General features: G+C 48.0%; 1 protein-coding gene and 1 long non-coding RNA gene across 2 annotated transcripts; both read right to left on the bottom strand.

Annotated features, from left to right (window-relative positions):
• Positions 1–1,550: 1,550 nt before the first annotated feature.
• On the bottom strand, positions 1,551–4,883 carry MYC (MYC proto-oncogene, bHLH transcription factor). Its single transcript, XM_025450851.3, has 3 exons — positions 4,695–4,883; positions 3,752–4,517; positions 1,551–2,628 (listed from the first exon to the last, which is right to left on the bottom strand). Exons 2-3 carry the CDS (start codon positions 4,506–4,508, stop codon positions 2,066–2,068), a joined length of 1,320 nt encoding a protein of 439 aa, XP_025306636.1. The 5' UTR covers positions 4,509–4,517; positions 4,695–4,883; the 3' UTR covers positions 1,551–2,065.
• A 3,523-nt stretch (positions 4,884–8,406) lies between these two features.
• Positions 8,407–11,880, bottom strand: LOC112662316 (uncharacterized). Its single transcript, XR_004809408.2, has 2 exons — positions 11,546–11,880; positions 8,407–9,074 (listed from the first exon to the last, which is right to left on the bottom strand). It is a non-coding gene; the product is annotated as an uncharacterized LOC112662316 (long non-coding RNA).
• Positions 11,881–27,375: the final 15,495 nt, after the last annotated feature.

Below are 27,375 nucleotides of genomic sequence, written 5' to 3'. Positions count from 1 at the left end.
GAGTTCAGAACCAAAGACAGTAATTACTTATTGATGTGTGGGTGGTGGTTGGTGCTCCTGGTGGTGGATTAAAGTTCTAAAAAAAGAGTACAGGATCTGAAGAGCCACTCTGAGGCTGGAACAATGAGATAATTAGAACAGAGATAGTAACTTCCATTTGCCTATGTAGGCAACGTTCTAGTTTCCCGTTCAGGCCCCGGGTTTGCAAAGGCTTATAATTAATAATGTCTACATTCAAAAATGCCTTTTCATGTTCTAATGATGACCATGTGTCATGAGTGTCTGTGTGTCAAAGAGGTTGGAAGGAAGGGGAATTTGTAGTTTCCAAAATAATGACTCATGTGCCAAAGAGTAAGTATGTTTTATTTTATGATTGGAGCAGTAGCATTCCAAACTGGCTGCTTCCCAGGAGCAAGGGGTGAATCTCATTTAACAAATGGCTAAGGTAGGAGTGAATGGCTTGTGGGTTTTTCTCAGATAAAGAAAACATGGAAGAATGAATAACAAAGTAACAAAATGAAATGCGACAAACAAATGGGGAACTGATGTCCTGCAGGGCCTAAATGTTAAGATTTATGGCATACAATCTGCTAGATCGGTGACTCCTGTTCTTGGAAGCAGCCAGTTTATTCCCACTGGCTTGTTGGTGAGGTGTTCTAGCACAGGCTAACGGTGGACTGCCTGGGTTCGAATCCTAGCTCTACTACTGTTCATGATCAGTGGACTTTGGGCACATAGCGGAGTCTTTTGGTGAAATCAACATTGGGCTCATTTCCTTCATAGGGCTGTTGTGGAATGATTAGAAGGAAAATGCTTCTAAGAATGCCTGGCACATAAATAAGTTAATATGCTTAAATTACTTGAGTCAGCCCATCAGACCCCAAGCCAAAAGCGGTCTTGACCTCAAGCACTTTAGACCCAGGATGAACCACCAAAGTGTGAGAGTGAAGTGTTAGTGTTTTTCAATGGAATGGGGACCTTGGGTTCAGCCTTTTACTATGTGGCTCCAGAGAAGTTACAAAACCCCTCTGTGCCTCCATATTTCATTGTTTGCAAATCAGGGTTAGTAACTTGCCTCCTGGAGCACCTTTGAGACCTAAGAGGAGATAACCCACGTAAAGGGCCTGGCACCTGGTGGTTGTAGGCAAGCAGCAAGGGGAGTTGCATGGGTTAACAGAAGTGGAGTTTCTTCATCTTCCTCCCACCCCCAGCCCTCACCCCCTTTGTATACTTAACTTATCTTTAACCTCTGGCATCCCTTTGCCTTCTCACCAGTCTACTGCCTGTTCATTCTTTCAAGTAGTGACTCTGGCCCTATCACAAATCTCCAGGAAGCATCTTATAACCCTGAGAAAATAAAGACCTCATGGGCCCCAGACCCATTTTAACAAAGAAAAGCCCTTGCCCTTTCCTAAATAACTTCTTTTCCCATCTTTGTAAACTCATTCCCTCGAGGGCCAAATTCTGTGAATCGGAATTGATGAAAAGGGAATAATAATAAAAAAAAGAAAGAAAGAAAAAAAGGGAAAGAAAACACTCACCACTTCAGATTTGGCTCAATTATATATTTGCCAAGTATTTTATTTTTTCTAAAAACAATAGAAAAAATCAACTTTAAAAAGGAACATGTACTTAAATAAAAAAAATTATGGTTTATAATACATGGTTTGAATTTTTTGTATAACTGCTATAAACGTTTTATTAAAGTTATTTACATTTCATGACCATATTTACACAGGAAAATGGGGTAAACTTTACGATTTTTTAAAAACAATTCTTAAATACAAATCTGTTAAAAGAAAGAAAAAAAAAAAAGATGGCAAGCATAAAAAAAAAGTTCTTTTTATGCCCAAAGTCCCATTTGAGGCAGTTTACATCGCGGCTAAACCTTTTCAATCCTAAGGCTCAGCCAAGGTTGTGAGGTTGCACTTAAACATGCATTTGAAACAAGTTCAGATATGAGGATCCCCTACAGTTCTGGCAGAAGGAACCTTTTTCCTTACTTTCCCTTAGTAACAAGTGAGAATTCATGACCGATTCCAGTTCCTCCCTCCAATAGGTGGACTTAGGCACCAGAGTTCCTTAGCTGTTCCAGTTTGTGTTTCAACTGTTCTCGCCGCTTCCGCAACAAGTCCTTTTCGGAAAGGAGCTTTTGCTCCTCGGCTTGGACGGACAGGATGTACGCGGTGGCTTTTTTAAGGATCACTACCTTGGGGGCCTTTTCATTGTTTTCCAACTCCGGGATCTGATCACGCAGGGCAAAGAAGCTCCGTTTCAGCTCGTTCCTCCTCTGGCGCTCCAAGACGTTGTGTGTTCGCCTCTTGTCATTCTCCTCCGTGTCCGAAGACCTGGGGCTGGCACATTTGCGGTTGTTGCTGATCTGTTTCAGGACTCTACCACTGTCCAACCTCGCCCTCTTGGCGGCGGGATAGTCCTTCCTGGTGGAGGGGGGTGCCGCGTAGTTGTGCTGATGGGTGGACACATGGCATCTCTTAAGGACCAGCGGGCTGTGAGGAGGTTTGCTGTGGCCTCCAGCAGAGGGGGACCCCGATTCGGACCTTTTGGCAGGGGGCTGCCTTTTTTCCACAGAAACAACATCAATTTCTTCTTCGTCCTCTTGTTCTTCCTCTTTAAGAAAGGAAAAAATAGAAGCCACCCGGTTAGCAACAGTGTCCTTCAAGCCACCAGTGACCAGATGAAATTAATGCTGTGTAACTCTGATTGCACCCGAAAGAGCCCAGGGAACAGTTACCCCTGAAGAACAAGCTAGCCAATCGACACTGCTCTTCTTCTTGCCATGAAGGCAGAGTCAAGAGAGGGAGAATGACAGCTGGGTTTATGGCACAGACAAGAAAATTACCATTCACCAGGATAAAACATTGATGCCAATTCTTACCTAAGACTTAATAAGGCTCTGGACACACCCAAGGTAAAGCACATTCCCAAGCACCTCCTATTTTTTAAGGGACTTTACCAAGAACCCTTCAGGTGTTGCAAATGATAGCTCCAAATCTCTTGGTATGACTTTAGCAACTCCCTCTTTTACTGGAAGTGCAAAAAGAAAAAAAAAATTCTTGTGGTTTTGCCAAAAGTTCTAGGGGTGGGGGAAGGAAATAAGTCCAATTTTGGCAAGGATTTACTTTTAAGAGTTCAAAACAGGCTGAACAGATCCCAGCTCCTCAGCCCATCCGCCCTTACAACACTTTCACTAGTTCACAGCAGCCGGAGGGGAGACTACTACTCTGCCTCTGGCCACTGCCCGGCTTCATTTTTTTTGTGGATCTCTACTCCTCGAAATCAAATCGCAGCAGCTCCTCAGAAGGGAAGAGGGAGGCAATTGATTCACTCTCCCAGAGATCAATCCTCTCTTAGCCTCCTCCCCACCGCCCTCCTTCACACACACCCTCACCGCCCACCCCGGGGCAATTAAAATGCTTTAAGAAAAGTAAGAGGGAGTGGATTGAGTTGCAAGATAAGCCAGCAGATTTAAAAAAAACCAATGAAATTCCTAAGGGGAGGGAGGGAGAGGAGGGGGCCGGCTGTCTTGGAAGGGGATGCAGAGGGGAACCCTAAAAAAAGCCCAGTGTTCCGGGATGAGGAGCTCCCTAGACCCTTCCAGACCTAACGTTTCCCTTCCTAAAGCTGAGAAGGGAGAAAAGGCTGGGGTCAACTGAGGTGGCCCGCTGAGCAGCTGCAGGAGAGAGACCCAGCCAGCCGCCCCCTTTGACAGGCCCCGGGGGGTCCGGCTCACCCGAGTCGCTGCTGGTGGTGGGCGGTGTCTCCTCGTGCAGCGCCAGGGGCTCGGGGCTGGCCCGGGGGGAGGACTCGGCCGAGGAGAGCAGAGAGTCCGAGGACGGGGAGAAGGCGGCCGAGTCGGGGGACGCGCAGGGCTTGGGCGAGCTGCTGTCATTGAGCGGGTAGGGGAAGACCACGGAGGGGTCGATGCACTCGGAGGCGGCGGCGCTCAGGTCCTGCAGGTACAGGCTGGAGGTGGAGCAGCCGCCGGGCCCGCGGGCGGGGCTCGGGCTGCCGCTGTCTTTGCGCGCAGCCTGGTAGGAGGCCAGCTTCTCCGAGACGAGCTTGGCGGCGGCCGAGAAGCCGCTCCACATGCAGTCCTGGATGATGATGTTTTTGATGAAGGTCTCGTCGTCCGGGTCGCAGATGAAGCTCTGGTTCACCATGTCTCCTCCCAGCAGCTCGGTCACCATCTCCAACTGGTCGGCGGTGGAGAAGCTGCCGCCGCCGCCGTCATCGTCCCCCCGGGGGGAGAAGGACGCGACTGCGACGTAGGAGGGCGAGCAGAGCCCGGAGCGGCGGCTCGGGGACAGCGGCGGGGTGGGCAGCAGCTCGAATTTCTTCCAGATATCCTCGCTGGGCGCCGGCGGCTGCAGCTCGCTCTGCTGCTGCTGCTGGTAGAAGTTCTCCTCCTCGTCGCAGTAGAAATACGGCTGCACCGAGTCGTAGTCGAGGTCATAGTTCCTATTGGCGAAGCTGACGTTGAGAGGCATCGCGGCAGCCTGCGGAGGTGGGGGGAGGAGGGGGCACACAAAGGGAGGGGGCGATCTTGAGTTACGGGGCTCCGGGTGGGTGGCTGCAGCCCCGCGCGGCGCGCGCCCCGCTGCCCAAGCGCTCCCCTCCAGAGCGCGGCCCTCGCGCCCACCCCCGGGGGGCCCCCCCTACTATCCAAGACGCACACTCGGTGCAGCAGCTCCGGAGCGCTGGCCCGGAGCCCGCCCCGCTGCAGAGCCCTCGCGATCCGCTCCGGCCTCCTTAAGCGCTTGGCCGGGAGAGGCTGGCGGCGGGGCTCACGATCCGCCAAAGCCAAAGGCGCAAAGTTTTGCGCCACCTGAAGGAGAAGGCGAGAGGCGCCGCGGCGGGAGCGGCTGCGCTCGGCCCCCTCCCGTGCGGGGCCCCTCCGCGCCGCGCCCGTTCCCACTCGCGCCCTCGCCGCGCTCCTTCCCCCCGCGGGCGCCGCCGCCCCTCCCCTCCCCTCCCCTCCCCTCGCCGGCGCCCCCCCTCCCCGCCTCTGCCGGCTCCTCTGGATGTCTCTCGCCGGCTGGTGGGGCGAGCCCAGCCGCCGGCCGTAACACTTCCCCCCGTAAATAAAAGGGGGGTGTTGGATAATACCAGGGGCACCTCCCTCCAACACCCAATCCCGCGACGCAACTGCGCCAGGGCCCCTGCTGCGACTCCGCGTCCGGAGCCGGGCGTCTTCCCTACACCCGCCGAGGGTAGCAGCTGTTCTGGAAAAGCCCTGAGCCCCGCTCCTTGCCGTCACTCCGCATCTCAGGGGGGCACGGGGACACCGCGGGCGGCGGGGGAGCCAAGGCTGGGTGCGGGGATTTGCTCCCGTCCCCCCCCTTCCCCGCCCCAGCCCCTGATTCCAGGAGAATCAGACCCATCCCTGCCCAGCGTCCCCTTCCCGGGTCCCTGCGCCTCCCCAACACCCAGTCCCGACCAGCGCCTCGGAAGCCCAAGATCCCTAATTTTAGGATTCTTTAGAAAAAAAAAAAAAAAAAAAAGCCAAATGCCAACTTCTTTAAAAGGAGCAGGGGGTGAATGGGAAACGCCGCGGGGACCGGCGGGCGGGACGCGCCGCAGTGTCTGCCTCCGGCTGTCAGAAATGCGGTAAAGATGAAATTTAAATACCCTTTCGGAGACGCGGAAAAGTCCGCGGCTGCGGAGCTCTCGGGCTCGCACAAGCGATTTGTAATTCTTACTCCCAGGAGCTCAGGATGCACAGGGCTGTCTGCCCACCGCGGAGCACGGCCACCCCCACCCACCCCCCACCCCCCCAGTCACAGCAAAAGCAATTAGTGCAATAAAGCAGGAATGTCCAGCTGGTCCGGGGGCAGCCTCAATAATCCATAAGCAAAAAAAAAAAAAAAAAAAAAAGGCGAGTTTTAAAAACGCACCCGTCGTCCTCCTCCCCTCCGCTCTTGACAAGCCACCCTACCACCCCATCCCGTTCTGCTTCGTCCTCACCCCACCCCGAGCCGCCCACCAACTACTCCGAGAGGAGAAGAGTGTCAATAGCGCAGGAATGGCAGGCACGACATCCCGGTTGGGGCAGTCGACCTCGACTCGTCGCGGCATGGCATGAAGCCTGGGCAGGGGAGGAGGGTAAAAAAAATAATAATAAAAAAAATAAAAAAAATAAAAAAAAAAGGAAAAAGGCAGATCGGGTGCTTACCGGGGTTTCCACTCTCCGGAGGAGATCCAGCGTCCAAAATGCGGCGGGGAGCGCCTTTCAGGGCAGCCGGGCGCGGGCGGCGGCGGGGAGAAGTGTCTTCCCAAATAGGCGAAGGGGTAGAGCCTCTGCGCGTCCGGAGAGTCGCGTTCTCCTCGCTCTCGGGTGGTTGTAAGTTCCAAAAAGGGGAGGAGGGGGGGAGCCAAGTGTCCGCCCGCGGCGGCGGGCAAAGTTCCGTGGGAGCGGCGGGGGGTCGCGCGCCCCGCGGGCGGGGGCTCGGCGGCGGAGAGGCCCCCCTGTGACTCCGGGTCTCCCTTCCCCGGGGCGCCCGGAGCGCCCCTCGGCTCGCTCTCCGCTCGCTCTGCTCTTCCACCCGGGCGGACGCGCCCGCTCGCTCCCTCTGTCTCTCGCAGGGATTATTACAGCGAGTCGGAGAAGCCCAGAAAACCAGCGTTTATATTGCTGAGCACGATCCCTCCCCCTCTGTTCTCTTTTTTCCCGCCAAGCCTCTGAATAGCCCTGCCCTTCCCGAGGCCGGCGGGGAGCCAGGCGGCGGCCGGGGCGCGGCGGCTGCAGCTCGGAGACGCGCGGCTCGGGGGTCCTCGGCCCCGCGGACCCTCGCCTATAAAGGGCCGGTGGGCGGGGATTCGCGAGAGTGGATCTTTTTTCTCTTCCCCTCCACCCGCCCCCCCGCCCCCCCGCCCCCCGCGCCCGCCCTCCGCTTTGGGAACCGAGGAGGGGCGACGGTGCGGAGGGAGGGCCGGGGCCGGGGCCGGGGCCGGGGGCGGAGTGGGGAGGGGGGTGCGGGGAGGAGCTCGGCCCTCGCTGCTTGGCACTGGGGCGCGCCGAGCCCGCGCATGTAAACAGTCAGAGCGCAGCGGCATGAATTAACTGCGCGCGCCTACCATTTTCTTGTTTGCTCCCTCTCCAAGCCTCTCCCTCTCCCCGCGGCCCCTCTGGCGCAGCGCTCGCCCTGCGTGCTTACACCATCGCAGGCGGGACGGCCGAGCCTTGGACCGCGGGACCCGCCGTGTACCCACTCGCCCCGCGCCACGCACGGCCCGGGCGGGCGCGCCTCCCCAGGGCTGGGGGACCTCTGGGCGGCGTTTGGAAAAATCAGTCCAGTGAAGACGGGAGGGAAGCCGGGGGTATTTATGGGCGCGCGCCCTGAGTGTGCGGGGTGTTAGTGGCGATGGGGATACATGATAAGAGGCATTAGGAGGAAGCCGATGCCGGGAATATTAAAATAACTCAGCAACCCACTGCCACGTATGCTTGGAGAGCGCGTTGTGAATAAACACGCATTGCATTTGTTGGCGGCGTTATGCCTTATTTGCGTACCGCGACCTATTGCGATTGGGTACCTTCCACCCCATGAATGCCTCAATTTGCTGCCTAAGCCGCAGACGCCCTCGCTCCCGCCCCTCCCACGCAGACCTACAGAGGGGTCAGCGGGAGCCTGCTGCTCCCCCCCACCCGACACCCCCCACCCCACCCCACCCCACCCCACCCCACCAAGACGCGCTAATCCCCGGGATCGTTCCTGCGTGTTCCGGAACTGGAGTTAGGGAGGAGCGCGTTGGCTGGTGCGCGCGGCAGGGGACCCTCCCCCGCCCACTTTCTGCACCCGCATCCCACCCCCACGCCTCTCCCTCGGAGTTCCCAATTCCGCAGCCAGGTTTCAGAGAAGACACAAATCCTCTTTGCGCCCCGTGGCGCCGGTTTGCACCAGTCTGGGGTTCCCAGGTTTAGGGGAAATCAGAGGCGCTAGACGAGAGAATTTTGGGGAGGGGGTGCAAGCCTCGGGGCTGGAGTCTCCAGGAAGGGTGGGAGGAAGAGGCGAGCTTGAGGACCCGGCCCTGGGAGTTTGCAGAGATCCTGGGGAAGAAGAGACCGTTAACTCTTTCCTTCTCTGGTAAACCGGGACATTTACTTCCTCTCCGGGTCTTCTTTCCACTTTATCATTGGAATCCAGATCATGCACACAAAAAGAATTGCATCGATTCTGATCAAACTAGAGGAGCCAAATGTGACTTCCGTGCCTTTTTTTTTTTTTTTTTTTTCCTGGCGGGGTCTTATTACCCATTAAACATTGGCCAAATTTCAAGCACTAATTCCTTAGTTCACTAATTTTTTTTTTCTCAACACCATAGTGAAAGTGCTTATGTATAATCCGCGTACATCTATATACATTTCTTGTACACATCATCCCAAAATGTTGCTCAACACGACGTACGATTTATTCGCTCCCTACGTGAATCTATATTTAATATAGAATGCATATTCCCTCGGGATTTGCTCTTACGCATTACACTGGGGCATTAAAAACAAAGGCAATCTTCCCAACCTTGGTCCCTCACCCCAACGCATTTTAAGTAAACTTTTCCTCTCCGCACCCCCCCCAACCCCCCAATCCCAAACAGAAGAAAATTCGGGGAGAGGGGTGGGTACGAGGGCTTGCATAGCGTGTTTGAGATAAATTATTACCCGTTGAGTTTGCAGCTCAGCGTTCAATTGTTAAATGAGTAGTAACTTCCTCCAAATCAAGCGCACAGCGCAGTTCGGCTCTAAGGGCTGCAAATTACTCCGGCCTCCAGGCCTCTGCCGCAAATGCGGAGAGCGGCCAATCCCTAGTCAAGGTTTTGCTGCAAAGCGTCTTTCCCTCCCGCCCCCTCCCCGGGCTGCACCCGCTCTGGTGTTTGCGAAAGTAAAGTAAGTGTGCCCTCTACTGGCAGCCGAGATCGCCGCGTCCGGATGCCAAGGAAGGAGGGAGGTTGGTGGGGGCTGGGGCGTCCGGAGCGCAGGGTTTCCTGCAGGGCGAAGGATGGGGCGGGTCCTTAAAACGAGTTTCCAGCTCCCTCCTTTACCGACTCCTTCGGGCTGGCTGCAAAGGAGAGGAAGGAAGAGAAATTGCTGGAAAGAAAAGTGGCTGGGAGGCGGCTATTGGACCGCATAGGCAGGGGTGAAAACCATTCCATCAACACTTATTAACAATGAATATCACCCTATGGAGAACTGATGCTATTTATAGAAAACACGGAATAATTAACAAGTAAAGACACGAACACTGTGAAGGAGCAAAACAAGCTTTAGTCCGCACGTCTTAGGAACCCATCATCTCCTAACCGTCAAGTTGTAGAGCAGGACCTTGGATTCATATGGGGGGTGGGGGTTGGGGGAGGAGAGGAGGCAAGGCACAGTGGAAGGGGAGGGGTATTTGTGTTTTGTTATTATTAAAAAGATTCCCCCCTCTACCCCCTGAAAACAGGGCTGGTGAACAATAGCTAGATATTCTGATAGTGACCCAGGGGTAGGGCATTTGAGATTCTACTGGAAAACAGTGTTCAAAAGTTTTCATACTGAAGCAACTGGTAAGTAAATGTGAAGGGAATTTACATTGCATGTTTAGCGGGAGTGAATATTTCAGGTAGTCTCTTTATATTGAGAAGGATGCTTGGCAGTGTCTGATCACCTAGTGTATCCTCAGGAAATTTGGCAACAGGAGATCCTTCCTGCAAGAGGCCTCTTAGGGTGGTTTCCCAGGAATCTGGCACTTTGGGCTTTGCTCTGCTGGAGGCTAACTGACTACACTCCCCAGGACACACAAAAACAAAAACAACAAAACCCCAAACCACCCAACCTAATCAAACAACAACAGCAAAAGTAGGTTTAGCTTGACCTAAAGGATAGTTTTTGAAAGCTATGAAAGATGGCAGATATGCCCTGTCTTACTGTCTGACTACTGAATTATGCCAGCCTGGTGTGGAACTGTTGAGGATGTGTGAACCCCAGGCAGATAGGCTGTTTGTGGGTTCAGGACTCAACATCACTCTCCCCCAGGCTGGTGACATCACCTCGGGTGTTACTTTCAAGTAACAGCTTGGAGTTGTTTTGTGCCTCCAAACCGAGTAGGGGCCATCCCGTTTTATAGCCAAGGAAACAGAAAATCGAATCTCCACCAGGTTAAGGGACTTCATTGTCTTTTAGTAATTCTCAAGAATCACTTGACCTAGAGTAGACATTTGCTGGGTGGAACATGGCTGGGGAGATTAAAATGAATGCATATCTTTGCAGATGACCAAAGGGGTGTGCGCTCATTGTGAAAGAAAAATTGCAAAATAGAAAATAAATATAAAAAAGAAAATAAATAAAACAAAAAATAAAAATAAGGGAGTAAGAGAACAGAACGAGTTTGTAATCCTGGTCACCCAGAGATAGCTGTTGAGATTTATATTTTTAAGGGCACTTGTTTAAGGGACAACTTTGGTCTTTCTACTTCCTTTTGGAAGTCGGTTGAAGGTGTCTGTTGACCGGGCACCCCTGGTTTGCTGGTCTAGGGACACTCTAAGGCTGTGTCTCTCCTTTTTTAGGGTGTTGTTGGGGTTTCAAGAAGAGGCGGGTCTCCAGAAGGGCAGCTCTGTTGTCCCCCCACCGCCTCCCCGCCCCGGGTTGGGACTCCAGGTAAACAGTCCAGTGAGATTGCCTCCTGGGAGAGAACACTGTGTCACTGCAGGGAACATTCTTCCCTCCAGGACGGTACACATAAGAATCATTAATTCTCACAAACAAATATTCTCACGATGACTTTGTCAGTGCCGCTTTTAGGCTTAGGGAAAAAAGAAAGGTGTGCAGAAAGAATGAGCAATTTGATCCAACTTTCTCCCCTCTTTCAAGAGATACAGAATGTGTGACTTACAAAACACCAGTGCCCACCTCTCCTCTTCTTTGAATATATCTTCCCCTACCCGTCAAAAAGTTTCCTACCAAGTGAGTTGATCTTTGACAGTTAAGAGCAGTGACTAATACAGATAGAAACTGGACCCCGGTGGTCCAACCAGCTCCAACTCGGGGGTGAGACAGAAAACCCCCCAGGAAGGCTGGGTTGTAATTTCAAAACCCCTCGAAGTCATGTGGGACCTGTCAAGGAGGGAGCAGAGAAGGGGGGGAAATGATCAATCTGTATCTCCTGCAGAAAGATCATTTTGAAAGAAGGGCCATGAGATTCAAAACCAAGGCGGCCAGAGAATGTTAAAGGATGGGAAAGCCTCACCAGTATTTCCTGTGCTAACCATGTGTCCCAGTGAGAGGAACACTGGGAAGCTCTTCAGCAGACGAGCAGACGAAATCTGGCCAATCATTCATTCGTAGGAATGATAAAAAAAAAAAGGCAGTGAAGAAAATCTTGGTGCATTTTTAAAAATGCATGTTTTTAAAATGTTGTCTCCCTCGCCCCACCCCTATGCTGCAGGACTTAAAGCGACCGAGAAGAGGAAAAAGAAAATAGATGATTTTAACTTAAAACCCTAGAGGCTGCATTCCCTGTGTCACATTGAGTATATTTGGTTGCTCTCTTACCTACTGACTTCAGATCCTGGCGGAGGGTCTTGGGCTGGACCCAGTAAACCTGAGTCTCCTCTCCAGCTTGGCTTTCTTTTATTCCTGGTCCTCCGAGAGCTTGCCTCCCTTTGTCAGGCTGCTGGAGTAGACAAATGGTTCCTTTGTTTAGCCTCTTCAAAGGCTCGGTTTATTGTTCCGTAAGTGCCAACCCTGAGCCAATCTCAGAAGTCTCTACACTTTGTCGCTCACTTGGCCCCCCTTTGCTGTGGTCCTTTTGGGCGACATCTGGCCCCAGGATGGACCGTAACTGGGTTGGAGGTGAAGGCGATTGCAAAGGGCACTCACCCCAGGGGAGATTTTAGGTTTTTCATCTCTGACCTTCCTTTGGAAGTCAGTAGGGAATAGGAACCTGTTCCTTTTATGGGCTCATAGAGGTCCCAAACCAAGGCTTCTGGCTTTCTGCGGGTAGCTCACCTTTGATTGTCATCCATTTGAAGGAACTTTCTTGAAGGTACCTAGTAACCTCTAATCACCAAATCTCTGATCTCACCCATTTTCCTTCTCACCTTTGCTGCTCTAAAGGGAAACTGATGACTTTTGGAAATGATTACTCTTTCGATTCTCAGAAAATGATGATTCTTCACTGGAGGTGATTTTGCCCCCCAGAGGGGATATTTGGCAAGGTCTGGAGACATTTTGAGTTGTTACAGCTCAACAAGGGGATGGGCCTTACTTCTGAATGTCTACTGATGCCCAGGACAGCCCCACTACAGAAAGGTGTGGGGGCCGGTGTGTCAGGTTGAGGATCCCTGGCATGACTCCACATTGTGCTGAGGTCATTTCCACCTTGCCACCTGGTTCTTCCCTTTGCCCTTGCTGGTGCTCTTCCTCCTACATGTAGCTACATGTAGCTGCTGGAATCATCTTGCCTGGACTCCTAATAGTTTCTAGCCTAACACTCTATTTATCTTTGCACGCGACTTATTCTTTTCTGCATTTGAAAGTCTTCAGTGGCTTTCCATGGCCCCAAACGGGGCTCCACATCGTGGGCTTGGCATTCCAGGCTCTCCTGCACCTGCTCCCACCTTCTCTTACCCTTCTTCCCACCAACCCTGCACCGCAGAGAAACAGTTATTTATAGTCATTCTGAATGACAGACAAGTGCCACCTCAACACCTTTGTTCAGTTTTTCCAGCCTTACTGCCTCTTTTTGATTTTTCTAAGAATGACCTTTCCTTGAGGACCCAGAGAAAGCTCTGTATTCTCTGTGGCGTCTCCCCTTACTACCCCAGCCTATGACCATCTTACAGAATCATCAAAGTTTGGAGCTGGAAGCAGTTTTGGAGAATATCTAGTTAAGTTGTTTGGAAATGCAGAAGTTTGTTCTCAGAGTGGGATGAAGGGGATGCCTGGCTAAAAGGGGCTCAATGTGGCCTTTTTTAAAATCAGAGAAAGGCCATTTTTTTCTCCTCTATGAGGGTACAAATGTTACCAGTTGGGAATCAAATCTGGCCCAAAGTGAGTGATCAGTTAATCCTTTTATTTTATTTTTTTAAAATTTTTTATTTGTTCATGAGAGACACAGAGATTGAGGCAGAGGCAAAGGCACAGGAAGAAGCAGGCTCCCCGTGGGGAGCCTGATGAGGGACTTGATCCCAGACCCCGGGATGATGACCTGAGCCAGAGGGAGATGCTCAACCACTGAGCCACCCAGGCGTCCCAGTTAATCCTTTTATTTTATTTTATTTTTTTATTTTATTTTATTTTATTTTATTTTATTTTATTTTATTTTATTTTATTTTATTTTATTTTATTTTTCCAGTTAATCCTTTTAGAGAGAATGGATGCACACTCACGTGTCACTGGGTAAGAAATCTACCAAGTAGACTTTTTCAATTACTTTTTTGCTATACAAGAATCTAGTATCTGAGCAGAGGCTGGGGAATCAGCTTGCCTGGGGGCCTATTCTGTGCACTTGCTGAATCTGACAAGTCACATGACCTCCCCAAACCTCATTCTGCTCATCTGTAAAATGGGACTACCCTAACCATAGCACCTATCTTATTGGAAATGCTGTAAGAACTGAACGAGCTAGTGCATGGAGTACAGAGCCTTGTGCCTGGTCTGTACTTGGTGAATTTTAACAGTTGTTAGTATGGATCCTTGTCTTAGCAGAGAATTATTTATTGAGCCATTTTAAGTTTAATGCATCACTATTTCATGGTGCTCCACAGACTGCATAACATCTATATCCTCTATGACTTCATCAGGCATGAAAAATGGCAGACTAATATCAGTTTATCTTTGGACGGAGGAGAAAGTGAGGTCTGGCATCACAAAGAGATTATGATGTTTGGTGACTAATTCCTAACCCACCTGTCTCCCGTCTCCAGCTCCTACAGGACTGCTAGTCCAAGCGTGTGCCATTTTATGGACCTGTTCATCCGGAAAGAGCAAAATTCTGGAAGCTCTGGAAGGCAGAATTATGCATTGTTCCTATTTAATACAAACCAAGGCATTGTGTTAGCCGTTCCCTCCTTCGACTGAATTCCTCTACAGTCCAGGGCCTGACCACCAGGGACTAGTCCTGGGACACCCAGAGCACAAAGGAGTATCTGGGTCCCTGGCTCACTAAGGCTTGTGCTGAGATCTGCATCTGCTTTCATACCCGGGTGAGCTGGACTGAACACTGGAAAAACTTTTCCTTCAAAGCATAGAGCAGCATCCAGGTTTAGAAATTCTGACTTCTAGCCCACGTTTCTCCCTATCAGATTTTAGTTTAAGGGTTGCTAACTCCAATGCTTACAGGGGCCGAGAGGGGAATGTAAATTAGGAACACAATAGGGAGTGGTGGGGACTGTGCCAAACTGCCCAACATCTGCCTGTGTGAGGCTGGCAGCTGCTTTTCAACCCTGCTTTTCTTTTTTTTTTTTTTTTTTTTTTAAATTTTTTTAAACTTTTATTTATTTATGATAGGCACACAGTGAGAGAGAGAGAGAGGCAGAGACACAGGCAGAGGGAGAAGCAGGCTCCATGCACCGGGAGCCCGACGTGGGATTCGATCCCGGGTCTCCAGGACCGCGCCCTGGGCCAAAGGCAGGCGCCAAACCGCTGCGCCACCCAGGGATCCCTCAACCCTGCTTTTCAACCTTATGGTCAACCCTGTCAGTATGGGTCTTCTACTTTCCCAGGGAAGGTGGAAATGCAGGTTTTAAAATGTTGGCAACTAATTTTAAGAATTCTATGTAGAAACAAAACGTGTCTCTGAGCTAGATTCAGCCTTCCGGCTGCCAGTCTGAGATCTTTGCTTTTAAGTTTTAGTAATCCAGCTGATAATCCAGCTGATGTGTCCTCTTCTAGGAGCTTTTTCTGATGATTTCTCCCTCCCCTTGATGGTCTTAACCATCTCCTTATTCTTTCATGATAGGGAATTAACAGTTTGTTGCTTTGGTGGGTTTTCATGTCTGACTCCTTGACCAGAACCTTCTGGGGTCAGGACAGATTGTGCCTTGTTCACATTTGTATCTGCTAAGAAAGCCAATATGTTGCACTACTGGGGGGCTGCCATTCACAGAGCATGTGGTCTACAGGGTCTATCTAGCATAGTGCCTGGTGCGTGATAGGCCCTCTGCAAACAGAAGGAGCTTCCAAGGGGAAGCCTACCCAGTCCAACCCAGTTTTATTCCAAAGAGAGAGAAAAGCTTTGAGAGTTCCTCCTCTCTTCATTTCTGCTGACAGACACACCTTGTATGCATGTGACCTGTGAGATCCCGAGATGGTTGGAGGGAGGGGAATGAGGACAGGAGCCAGCCCAGATAAGTAGATTGGACTCACTAACCAGAACACAAAAGCAATACAATAAAAACCAAACCAATGTTCACAACAGCTTTAAATACCACCCCTTGTAAGGTCTCTTTCCTCCCAATTTTACAAACCCACCCAGAGGAAAATCCTACCAGAATTGAAGAAAGGAGGGAGGTATGGAAACATGGCTATAAGTGCCAGGCCAGGAGAAGCCCATGGTGTCAGAGTGTCCCTATGGAAAGTGATGATCCTTTACAGGGTCATAACATCAACGTAGCCGGCAGTGATCAACATTTTTCACAGAGGTGGGCCAGCACAGAAAATAGCAAGGCCACTGAAGAATATTACTAAGTATGGCTTCACGAATCCTCTCTTTCCTTCAGTTTCTCTGTGCCTCTGTGTATGGACTTGGTCACGCTGCACGCTGCATCATCTCTAGCTGTGAGTTAACAATGTTAGCCAGCCACTGTGAGCGCTCCTTAAATCTCCGCAGTAACACTATGAGGTGTAGATTGGTATTCCGTTTTATAGATGGGAAAAGGGAGGTGTTACAAAGACTTGCTCAGATTCACACAGAAAGTGGTAGAGATGGGATCCAGCGCCAAGTCCTTCTGATTCCACAGCATCAGCCGAATCTGCTTTGCTATCAGGTTCAGGAGACACTGGGACCAGGCACTTGTTATTTCTCGGCGGCGGCTGCTGCTGCTGCTGACCAGGGCAAGTTTCCTGTGGGAAATGCTGGAGGAGTCAAATAGAGCACTTTACCTCTTACTGCTACCCCTTCCCTGGCGCATAATGGCAAAGACATTTGAGGGTCAGAGAGAACATGAGTGTCAGGACAATGAAGGCATATAAATGGACGAGTCCTTGCCCTCCAAAGAGCTTGGTAAAGTGCACACACACACACACACACACTCTCTCTCTGCCTCAAAAATTCTGTAAGGCAGGTTAGCAACATTTTTGCTTGTGCAGCAGACTTTTGCGTTGGTGAGGGGATGAGGGCAGAGGAAGGGCAGTGGTGATGCACAGGAGAGAGAACGCAGCCTGGCAATCCTCTAAGCCCTGGAAGGCCTATGCGTCCCTGTTAGTTTAGGTTCAAACTCTGTCACTGACTTTGGATGCGGGGCCTTGGAACAATTGCTTCCCCAAAATGAGCCTAGGTTTCTCCAGTTTCTGTAGAAAGTGGTGATAACCGCCCCTTAGGATTATCCTGGAGGTTCAATGGGATCGGGCACCCTCAGAAATGATAGCTGCTCTGTTGTTAAGATGAGCAGTATTTTTTCTCAGAGCTTCCCATTTCTTCATTTTCTCAGATTGCGATGCTATGGACTACCTCAGGGCCTTGTTCAAGGGATGGGTGAGAGAACGCGTGTGAAGTTCCAAGCTGTGTGCCTTAGCTGGCGTCTTGGCGGGCATGTAGGTGTGGTAAGCCTTATGAGTGGGGGTGAAGCCCAGGCTGGTGCCTCTGCTCCTGTAACCAGGTGGTCGCTGCACCCAGCTGCCAGTCTATGATGTGAAGCGATGTAAAGCCAGTCTACAGGGCTCCTCCCTGTGCCCCTCGGTCCATACGTACCAGGAACCTCCGTGCCTTTGGCAATCCTTGCCTGCTGTCTACGGCCCATCTTGGAATTATCACCCTCGCTCTGTCTCTGCAGGGAGGGGTGGGGGGAAGGGAGCAGACGTTGGATACTGGCCAGGGAACTTCACAGGCCCAACAAAGAATTTCTTAAAAGGGTTGATTTGGTAAGAGACAGAGGGGAATTCCGTGAATAAATAATAATTTATGCAAGGAATGCCATCTGCTTCCCTGTTAAAGCATTAGTGCATAATCACAGGCTCATTTCCCTTCCCTTCCATGCCCTTTACCTTTCAACCCCTTAAATAATCATATTGACACCTCTCCAGCTGACTGGGTGGGAGGAGAGGCATGGGGTGCCCAGCTTGGATGCTGGCTATAGACAGTTTGCCATAAAACTGAAATAATTAATTTTAATGCATTAGGGGATTAAACACTACATAAGAACATATTGAAGTTCTGGCCAGTATATCTGAATGTTGCGCTGGAAATTAATAAAAACTGGCTTCACTGGAGACATTCAATGGTAAATTAAATTTGGTCTTGGAACAAAGACTCTGTTATAGGGTTCCCTAATTAGATTAGGAATCAAAACTGGTGTGCCCCAAGCCCTCTCCATGCCATCCTACCCTTACTCTGGCATCTATGAGAAAGTTTTGGAACTCTGGATGTATGTATGAATTCTTCTGTCTCTCTTTGCAACATCAGTGAATTCTGGTGGAGGTGGTGAGGTGGAGGCTCAGGGATCATTTTGGGAATCATGCTAACGTGCTTCGAGCAGAGAGAGCAAACCGGCTTGAGGACCAACACGTGCCTGCTGATATGTTGGCTCAGATGCAGATTTTGACCTTCTCCACATTTATGACATTTTAAAATAGGTGCCAACACTCAAAAGTCAATAGATTTCACATAAAAGTCTGAATTTCTGCTTCCCTTGAGAAGCCGGCCTTGCTAATCTCGAGCTTGCCTTCTCACGTGGAACATCACTGCTTCAGAAGAGCCTTGAGCTTTGCAGCTTCAGTTTCTCCCACTCCTGAGGCTGAGCCCATTCAGTTTACTCACAGCCCCTCTCTGGCTCCTGCTGGGCCTCGCCAGCCTTTGAGTGTGTCACCTCGGATTTGGAAAGTTTCCTGGTCTATCTATAGCTCTGATTACAGGGAAATATTTCATCTTTAAAAAGGAGGTATGTAAGGAACATTTAGTGAATAATAAGGATACTAGCTAATTAGGAAGCACACACACTATGTGCCCATATGCCTTGTCCCTATTTTTTGATGTTTTTTGATTGAAATAAAATTCACATACCATACTATTTATTTATTTTTTAAAGATTTTATTTGTTTATTCATGAGAGACACACAGAGAGGGGCAGAGACATAGGCAGAGGGAGAAGCAGGCTCCTTGTCGGGGGGCCTGATGCGGGACTTGATCTCAGGATCCGGGATCTTGACCTGAGCCCGAGGCAGATGCTCAACCACTGAGCCACCCACGTGCCCCTATTTAGTTATTTTTTGAGGGGGGGGCATGTGGGTCGGGAGTGACAGAGGGAGACGGAGAGAGAGAATCTCAAGCAGGCTCCACACCCAGCACAGAGCCCAACATGGGGCTCAGTCTCACGACCCTGAGATCATGACCTGAGCCAAAACCAAGAGTCAGTCGCTTAACTGATGGAGCCGCTCAGGAACTCTCACATACCATATATTTAAAGTACACTGTCCAGTGGCTTTTCAGATATGTGCACCCAACGGTTGCAACTATTACTGTAAATAGTTGTGCAACTATCACTGTAAATCACTTAAGAACAACTAATTATTTTAAAAAGATTTTATTTATTTGACAGAGAGCATGCACACGTTGGAGGAGGGGGAGCAGCAGAGGGAGAGGGAGAAGCAGACTCCCTGCTAAGCAGGGAGCCCAAACATGGAGCTTGATCCCAGGACCCAGGGACCATGACTTGGGCTGAGGACAGATGCCCAAACTACTGAGCCACCCAGGTGCCCCAAGAATAATTTTTACAAAAGAGGTATTTGTTTATTTGAGACAGAGAGAGCACATGCAAGCAGGGAGGACGTGCAAGCAGGGAAGAGAAGCAAGGGGGGAGAGAATTGCCAAGCAGACTCCCTGCTGAGCTCGGAGCCTGACACAGGGCTCGATCTCAGGACCCTGGGATCATGACCTTAGCTGAAACCAAAAGTTGGATGCTTCACTGACTGAGCCACCCAGGTGCCCCAGCGTTTGGAGCATTTCCATTACTTCGGAAGAAACCCTGTACCTCTTGGCAGTTACTCGTTATCTCCCCTCAGCACCCAGCCCTAGGCAACCACTACTCTACTTTCCGCCTCTCTGGATTTGTTTATTTTGGCCACCTCATATCAGTGGAATCACACAATATCTGGCCCTGTGTGACAGCCCCTTTCACTTAGCATATTGTGTTCAAGGGTCATTTATGCAGCATGTAGCAGTACCCTATTTTTTTATTGCTGGGTAACATGCCAGTGTATGACTCTATCACATTTTATTTATATCTTTATTTGTGGAGGGACATTTGGGTTATTTCCACATTCTACCATTATAACTAAGGCTGTTATGACCATTCCTGTGCAAATTTTTTTGTGTGGATGTATGTTTTAATTTCTTTTGGGTAGATGTATATATACACACAGGTGTACACGTGTGAGAATGTATATGTGAGAATGGGAACGTTGGATCACATGATGACTCTATGTTTAACCATCCAAGGAACTTCCAAAGTGGCAGCACCATGTTATATCCCCGTCAGTTGTGCATGAGTTTGCAGTTTCCCCACAGTCTCACCAACACCTGTTCTTATCCATATTTTTTTATTATAGTCCTGCTAGGGGTGTGAAGAAGTATCTTATTGTGGTTTTGTTTTGTGTTTTCCTGATGGCTAATCATATCAAGGATCTTTTCATGTGCATGTTGGCCATTTGCCAGCCCTGGTGTAAGTGCTTACATGCAGTAATTCTTTGTGCTGCAACAACCTTGACAGATAAGTATGATTATTACCATGCCTCCCTAACATGTGCGAAGCTCTGCCATTCAGTTGCAAGCTTTATTTTCAGAGGATGAAATTAAACCTTATTATATACAAGGGACTTTTAATTCCTGGTTCTGGATAGGAGTGTAAATCTCAAAAGAAGACCATCTGTAATTCAGTAATTCCTATTTATCATGCGTTTCTCTCTCAGGACCTTTGCACATGCTGTTCCTCTGCCTTGAGCAGTCTTTCCCTGGCTAAGTTTTGTTCATCTTCTACATTATCTGAGAGGCTTCCCTGACCCTCCATTCCAACTCTGGGCATTTGTTTACCCTCACAGTACTCTGGACTGACCATGATCATATCCATTCATTAGCATCTCTCTATTTTCCTGTCTCTCTCTTAAATAAAGGGTTTTTGGGGACTCCTGAGTGGCTCACCGGTTTAGTGCCTGCCTTTGACCCAGGGCGTGATTTTGGAGTCCCGGGATCGAGTCCCACATCGGGTTCCCTGCATGGAGCCTGCTTCTCCTTCTGCCTCTCTCTCTCTCACGAATAAATAAATAAAATCTTAAAAAAAATAAAGGGTTTTTGTTTTACACATTTCTAATTATGTTGTCTGTGTTCATTTGTATCCCACTCCTAAAAAATGTAATTCTGTATTACCAAAATCAACAGCATAATTGAAAGCATAATTTTAAGTGGCTATAAAATATTCTCTTAAGTGATTGGAAAATAAATCATTTGATCATTTCCTTTAAAAATGTTTAAATTCTTATCATTGCTTTGCTATGATAAAGACACTGATATGAACATCTTGGGGCATTAAGCTTTTATCTATAGGATTATTTCCTTAGGGTTGAGTCTCAGTGATGGGATTATTAAATCAGAAACATTTGTAAGGCCCTTGATATATATATGTATATATGGCTAAAGGCCTTGCAGAAAGATGTTACAGTGATTTAGGCTTCCCCAAATACATATGACAGTGTTAGCACTGGGTTTATTACCTTCCTAAAAAAAAAAAAAAACAAAAACAACAACTTTGCTTTAATCTGCATTTCTTTGATTAACAGTGGGGACAAATCTAATAATTACATAAACAATGGAAGCACATCTTAATTGATATGTCAATTAAAAAAATAGATACTACATTATTGGCGTGGTTTCCTGAAGGAGACCCGAAAAAAGAGTGAACAAGAGCATTTGCTGGTGAGGATAAGAGAATGAAGTGGTCCGAACAGCCTCAATAAAACTGCTGATAATGGGATTTGCAGATAAGACAGAAGGACATATGGCCGGACTATTACTCTGTGGCTCTTATTTTTTTTTTTTTGCCTTATCAGCGTAGAGGCCTGCTCTCCTGCAAATGAGCTACACCTGGCAGCGCAATAAAAAGATTTGCTCACTGCAGGTGGACAGTAAGAGCTGCCTGAGACAGCTCCTGGCATGGAGGATAGAACTAAAGCTGCAGAATGTAGTGATTGGAGGAGGCTTAGCCAACGCCAGGAGGTGAAACGTTGTCAAGCATTTTATTTTAGTTTAATTGTCCGGTGGAATATTTCATTTCTGTGTGACATCTCAACATGGAAGCCAGCTGGGAGAGAGTGGCAAAGGGAAGAACGAGGACTATTTGGTTGACCCTGTCATTCATAAAGGTCCTTGAGATGTTGGCCCTTGCCTCCAGGTGAGGTGCAAATGCTACAGGATGGAGAGATTTCTGTCTTTTGTCTTTCCGCCAAGCACTTAACACATACTAATCACTGAGTCCTCCCTGCACCCAATCAGACGGTTACCATTCTTGTTTACATCCTGCAGAGGAGGTAAGCACAGCACAAGGAAGTTAAATAATCTGTCTACAATCAAAGAGTGAGAAAGTGGTGGAGAAGAGATTCAAACCCAGGCAGTCTGAAGAGGGCAGGATAGAGACTCTGAAATTGGAGGGTACAAACTATGATTAAATGGATAGGCACTGGGAAAATGTTGTCCATTGGGGGAGATATCCAGATTTTTAAAAAAGATATACTCATTTATTTGTGTGAGAAAGAGAGACAGCATGAGTGGGAGCTGCAGAGAGAGAGAGAGAGAGAGAGAGAATATCAAGCAGATTCCCTGCTGACCACAGAGCCTGATGTGGGGTTTGATCCCAGGACCCTAAGATCACAACCTGAGCTGAAGGTAGACGCTTAACCCACTGAGCCATGCAGGTGCCCCGGGGGGTAGATACCTTGACTTTTTATATATGCATTTTTAAAAGATTTTATGTATTTATTCATGAGAGAGACAGAGAGAGAGAGAGTGGCAGAGACACAGGCAGAGGGAGAAGCAAGTTCCATACAGGGAACCTGACATGGGACTCCATCCTGGGTCTCCAGGATCATGCTCTGGGCTGAAGGCGGCGCTAAACCGCTGAGCCACCCGGGCTGCCCTTTATATGCATTTTAAAGATTTTATTTATTTGGCAGAGAGAGAGCATAAGTAGGGAGATCGGCAGGCAGAGGGAGAGGAAGAATCAAGCTCCCCGCTGAGCATTGGGTTCCTCAGTCAGAGGGGAACCTGCCTAATGTGGGGGCTCAATCCCAGGACCTGGGACCATGACCAGAGACAAAGGCAGACGCTTAGCTGACTGAGCCACCCAGGTGCCCCAATATTCTGACTTTTAAAAAAAACCTTGAATTTTCATTGAAAATGTGATTAGCCAACCTTGGCTTCCGGACATGAAATCGAGCAGTTGAAGAAAGCAGAAGACATGGATGTCAGGGAAGGTCCGTAGAACCTCATGTGGGTATTTGAGGGTCAGAACCTGAAGAAATAAATGTAACATTCCTATTAATGGTCCATTGACTTGTTTGTTCCCACATTTGTAATTGAAGCAAAAAGTCGATGGAGAACAGAGGCCCTTAGGTTCAGATCCTGCTGTCCATGCTCCATAAATCCAGATAGCTCTCTGAGCCTCAGTCCTCTAATCTTTAAAATGGGCAATAATGACACCAACTTCACCAGGTTCTTGGAGAGAAGAAACGAGACCATGCATACAATCTGCGTCTTTTGCCTGGCACATCACAAGTGCTCAATAAATGCTCACTGTTGATGTGCGGTTATTCTCTCTTTCAGCAAGTGTTTGCTTAGCCTCACTTGTACTCGATTGGGTTAGTGGAAATGTCTTGGATGACGCAGGAAGGGGATAAGACAAAGTCCTGAGGCCAAAGGTTTTAGCTACAAAAGTCCCTTCCCTTGAAGTGTGTTGATGAGTAAGAGTGGTTGAGCGAGAGGACTTCATAACTGATCCAAGCATAGAGATGGATCAGGACAAAGAGAGTGGACACATGGTCCACCAAGAAAACAGACTGAGAAGCACCCAGAAGTGAAGCCTTCTTTTTTTTCTTTTAAGATCTTATTTACTTATTTGAGAGAGAGAGAGCCCACACACACAAGGAGGGGGAGGGGCAGAGGTAGCGGGAGAAGGTGACTCTCCGCTGAGCAAGGATCCCAGGACCCTGGGATCATAACCTGAGACATAACCCAAGACAGCTGCTTAACCACCTGACCATCCAGGCACCCAGAAGTGAGGCCTTCTTGACAGGGGCTGTGGGCTGTGCTCCTTTTAGCTGCCTAGGATGAGCAAAATAAAAAAAAGGGGAAAAATTAGAGCTCCTCCATTACTTAGGGTCAAAATAAGCATGGGATGAGCACTGGGTGTTATTCTATATGTTGACAAATTGAACACCAATAAAAAATAAATTTATATAAAAAAAAGCATCTGTAGGGTATATGGTAGAGCCTGCAAATCTTTTTTTTAAAAAAATAAATTTATTTTTTATTGGTGTTCAATTTACCAACATACAGAATAACAGCCAGTGCTCATCCTGTCAAGTGCCCCCCCCGTGCCTGTCACCCAGTCACCCCCACCCCCGCCCTCCTCCCCTTCCACCACCCCTAGTTCTTTTCCCAGAGTTAGGAGTCTTTATGTTCTGTCTACCTTTCTGATATTTCCCACACATTTCTTCTCCCTTCCCTTATATTTCCTTTCACTATTATTTATATTCCCCAAATGAATGAGAACATACACTGTTTGTCCTTCTCCGATTGACTCACTTCACTCAGCATAATACCCTCCAGTTCCATCCACGTTGAAGCAAATGGTGGGTATTTGTCGTTTCTAATGGCTGAGGAATATTCCATTGTATACATAAACCACATCTTCTTTATCCATTCATCTTTCGATGGACACCAAGAACCTGCAACTCTTGATTTTGGGGTTGTAAATTCAAGCCCCACATTGGTAGAGATTACTTAAAACAAAACAAAACAAAACAAAAAAACAAAACCCAAAACCAAAATAGAGATCTCTGTCATAGAAAGCAATGTTTAGACCTTGTCTCTGGAAAATCAGCTAAAGCTGAGTTGAATGAGTTGGAAAGAATTCAGGCCATAAGATAAGGTGCCTGAATTCAGAGATTACCTGCTACGAATAGATCATCTAAATATTACATCAGAGCTCAAACAAAAGTTCTGTGTCTCTACATTGACACTTTGAATCAATTTTCTTATTAAAAAAAAAAAAAAAAGAAAAAGAGTAGAATGGGGACCAGGGAGACAATCACAGTCCTTTGAAACTCCAAGTAAGGCATTTGATGAAGTAGCATTTTTTAAAACCTGGGCTTTGGAACTGAAATCATCACATAAGTGGCAATAATTCCCACAGCACTGGCCACATTCTAAATTCTACATCAAAAGCTTGATGCGTCACGATTTCATTTTATTAACATTTTTTAATTAAGAAATATTTTTAAAGACTTTATTTTTATTTTAAATTTATTTATTTATTTATTTATTTATTTATTTATTTATTATTATTTTATGATAGACATAGAGAGAGAGAGAGAGGCAGAGACACAGGAGGAGGGAGAAGCAGGCTCCATGCCGTGAGCCTGACATGGGACTCGATCCCGGGACTCCAGGATCGCGCCCTGCGCCAAAGGCAGGCACCAAACTGCTGAGCCACCCAGGGATCCCCAAGACTTTATTTTTTATTTTGGCAATTTTATGTTCACAGCATCATTGGGAGGATGGTATTTTGCATATATCCCCTGTCCCACACACGCACAGCCTCCCTCAGGATCTACGACACTCACCAGAGTACATTTTCCAGAAGGATGAACCTATATTGACACATCATGATCCCCCAACATTCACAATTTACCTGAGAGTTCACTGTTGGCATTGTAGTTTTTAGGGTTTGGACAAATGTATAATGACATGTGTCCATCATTATGGTATTATCCAGTTTTCCAATGCTCTAGAAATTGTTTCATCTATTCATCCTTTCCTTACCCCAGATCCTTGTCCAGAAACATTGATATTTTTACTGTCTTCATAGGTTTGCTTTACCCAAAATGTCATATAGTTGGAGTCATACAGCATGTAGCCTTTTCCGATTGGTGTCCTTCACTTGGTGGCATGCATGTAAGATTCCTCTGTGTCTTTTCATGGCTTGCTGGCTCATTTATGTTTTAGCCCTAAGTAATTTCCGTTGTTTGGATGGATGGAGCGCAGTCTCTCTGTCCATTTACCTACAGGGCATTTTGGTTGCTTCCCAGTTTTGGTAATTATGAAGAGAGCCTGCTATAAAAATCTTTGTGTAGGGTTTTTTTTTTTTTTTTTTTAGATTTTATTTATTCATGAGAGACACACAGAAAGAGAGGCAAAGACATAGGCAGAGGGAGAAGCGGGCTCCTCTCAGGGAGCCCAATGTGGGACTCAATCCCTGACCCTGGAATCACGCCCTGAGCCAAAGACAGACATTCAATAACTGAGCCACCCAGGCGTCCTTCTTTGTGTAGGCTTTTGTATGGACTTACACATTTTCAGTTGTTTTGGCTACATATCAAAGAGCACCACTGCCATGATTTGATTTGAAGTTTTTCAGCAGCTTTGTGGTATGATCATCCTTATCCACATTTCACAGATGAGAAAGCTGAGGTTCAGAATGTCATGATTTACCTAAAGACACACAATTAAGAGTCAAAGTCAGACTAGACAAGACAGTCTTTGTTGCTGATGTGATGAACTAAGAGTCAAAAGGCGGTCTTATTCTCAGTTTTTTCCAGACACTTTGGATGCTCTTGATCTGCTACCTCAGCCTCTCTTCTGTAAAACAGTTATATGCATTTTCCTGCTTCACCATTCCTTGTCAAATGCAATCCTGGCCAGAAAAACCACTTTGGATTTCTCACATTTCCAGTTAGCACTGTGGACAAGTTGCTGTGTTTCTGGGCTTCACATGTCACATCTGTGCAATTAAAAGCTTTGGATCCTTTTCCATTTCTGGAAGTGTGTGATTTTGCATCTTCACATCTCTCTGGGTTCCTCAGCAGTGAATTGGAGACATGGACTACCAGGGGGAAGGATGGGAAGCTGCAAATGCTTCTATTTGAACTTTGGGGTTGAATAATGTTGGCAATTTTAAAGTCTCATTATCTTACTCCCTAATGTTTTCCTTCTAAACAGCTGTAGTTCTTGGGAAAAGAGGGTTGGACCAACCGTGTTGGAAATAGTTCCACTGGGGAGAGTGAAGGGTATTCGGAGTTTTTAATTTAGAATCTTGGTGACCAAGTGCTGCTCACAGTTTGTCCCTGGGGCCCCCTGGTCTCAATCAAGTGTTTGGAATTGAGCCTGTTATTAAGTGGGGGCTGGGTGGTAAAGGCCAGTGGTGGGGACAATACACTGCAGTTGCCAGCATGGGTTTGGCTCTAATCTCTCTTCTCTCACACCATAGCTATGTGACACCAAGCTCTCCGTGCCTGGCTCTCCATAAAGCAAGAATGATAACACCCTCCAAAATGATGTCTTAAGGAAGAAAAGAGGGGTACCGGGGTGGTTCAGTTGGTTAAGCATCCGACTCTATTTCAGGTCAGGTCATGATCTCAGGGTCCTGAGATGGAACCCTGTGTCTGGGTCTGCCCTCACAGTGAGTCTGCTTGTCCCTCTCCTTCCCCATCTGTCCTTCTTGCACCCCGCCAAATAAATAAATAGTTTAAAAAGAAAGAAAAGAGAGGTTCAGCCTGAAGTCTGGTGCTTAGTTAGCCGTCATCCAATTCAGACTCTGCAGAGGATGGTCTGGCAAGGGACTGGAAGCTGCTCGGGTTGCTTTTTCTAGTACAGTTGTGATGTCTCACTGAGCTTGAAACTTCTTGGGTGTGAGTTGCACCTTAGTGTTTTCATTCTCCTGCAGTGAAGTGTAGGCTGGGCAGTGGAAAGGGGAGCCCAGGCACTGCCTTACATATGTCCTATCCTTATAACAATGCTCTAATGTTATTGGTCCTCTCTCCATTTATAAAGGAAGATATTGAGGTGCAGAGAGGTAAAATTTGGCAAAGACCACTGAGCTAATGAGTGGAGGAACTGGGATTCAGACTTATATCTGTGACCTTTTTCTGATACTGGGAATCCTCATGAGAGTTACTGAGGC

Source organism: Canis lupus, chromosome 13, assembly GCF_003254725.2.
Source record: "Canis lupus dingo isolate Sandy chromosome 13, ASM325472v2, whole genome shotgun sequence".
NCBI lineage: Eukaryota > Metazoa > Chordata > Mammalia > Carnivora > Canidae > Canis > Canis lupus.
This window is presented reverse-complemented; position numbering and strand designations above follow the sequence as displayed.

What these genes read in the sequence shown, in the direction of transcription:
- MYC (XM_025450851.3), bottom strand. Translation starts at nt 4,508, where the DNA reads ATGCCTCTCAACGTCAGCTTCGCCAATAGGAACTATGACCTCGACTAC. An exon ending in CACCACCAGCAGCGACTCGG is followed by an intron (nt 2,629 to 3,751) that starts GTGAGCCGGACC and finishes CCTTTCTTAAAG; the next exon opens with AGGAAGAACAAGAGGACGAA.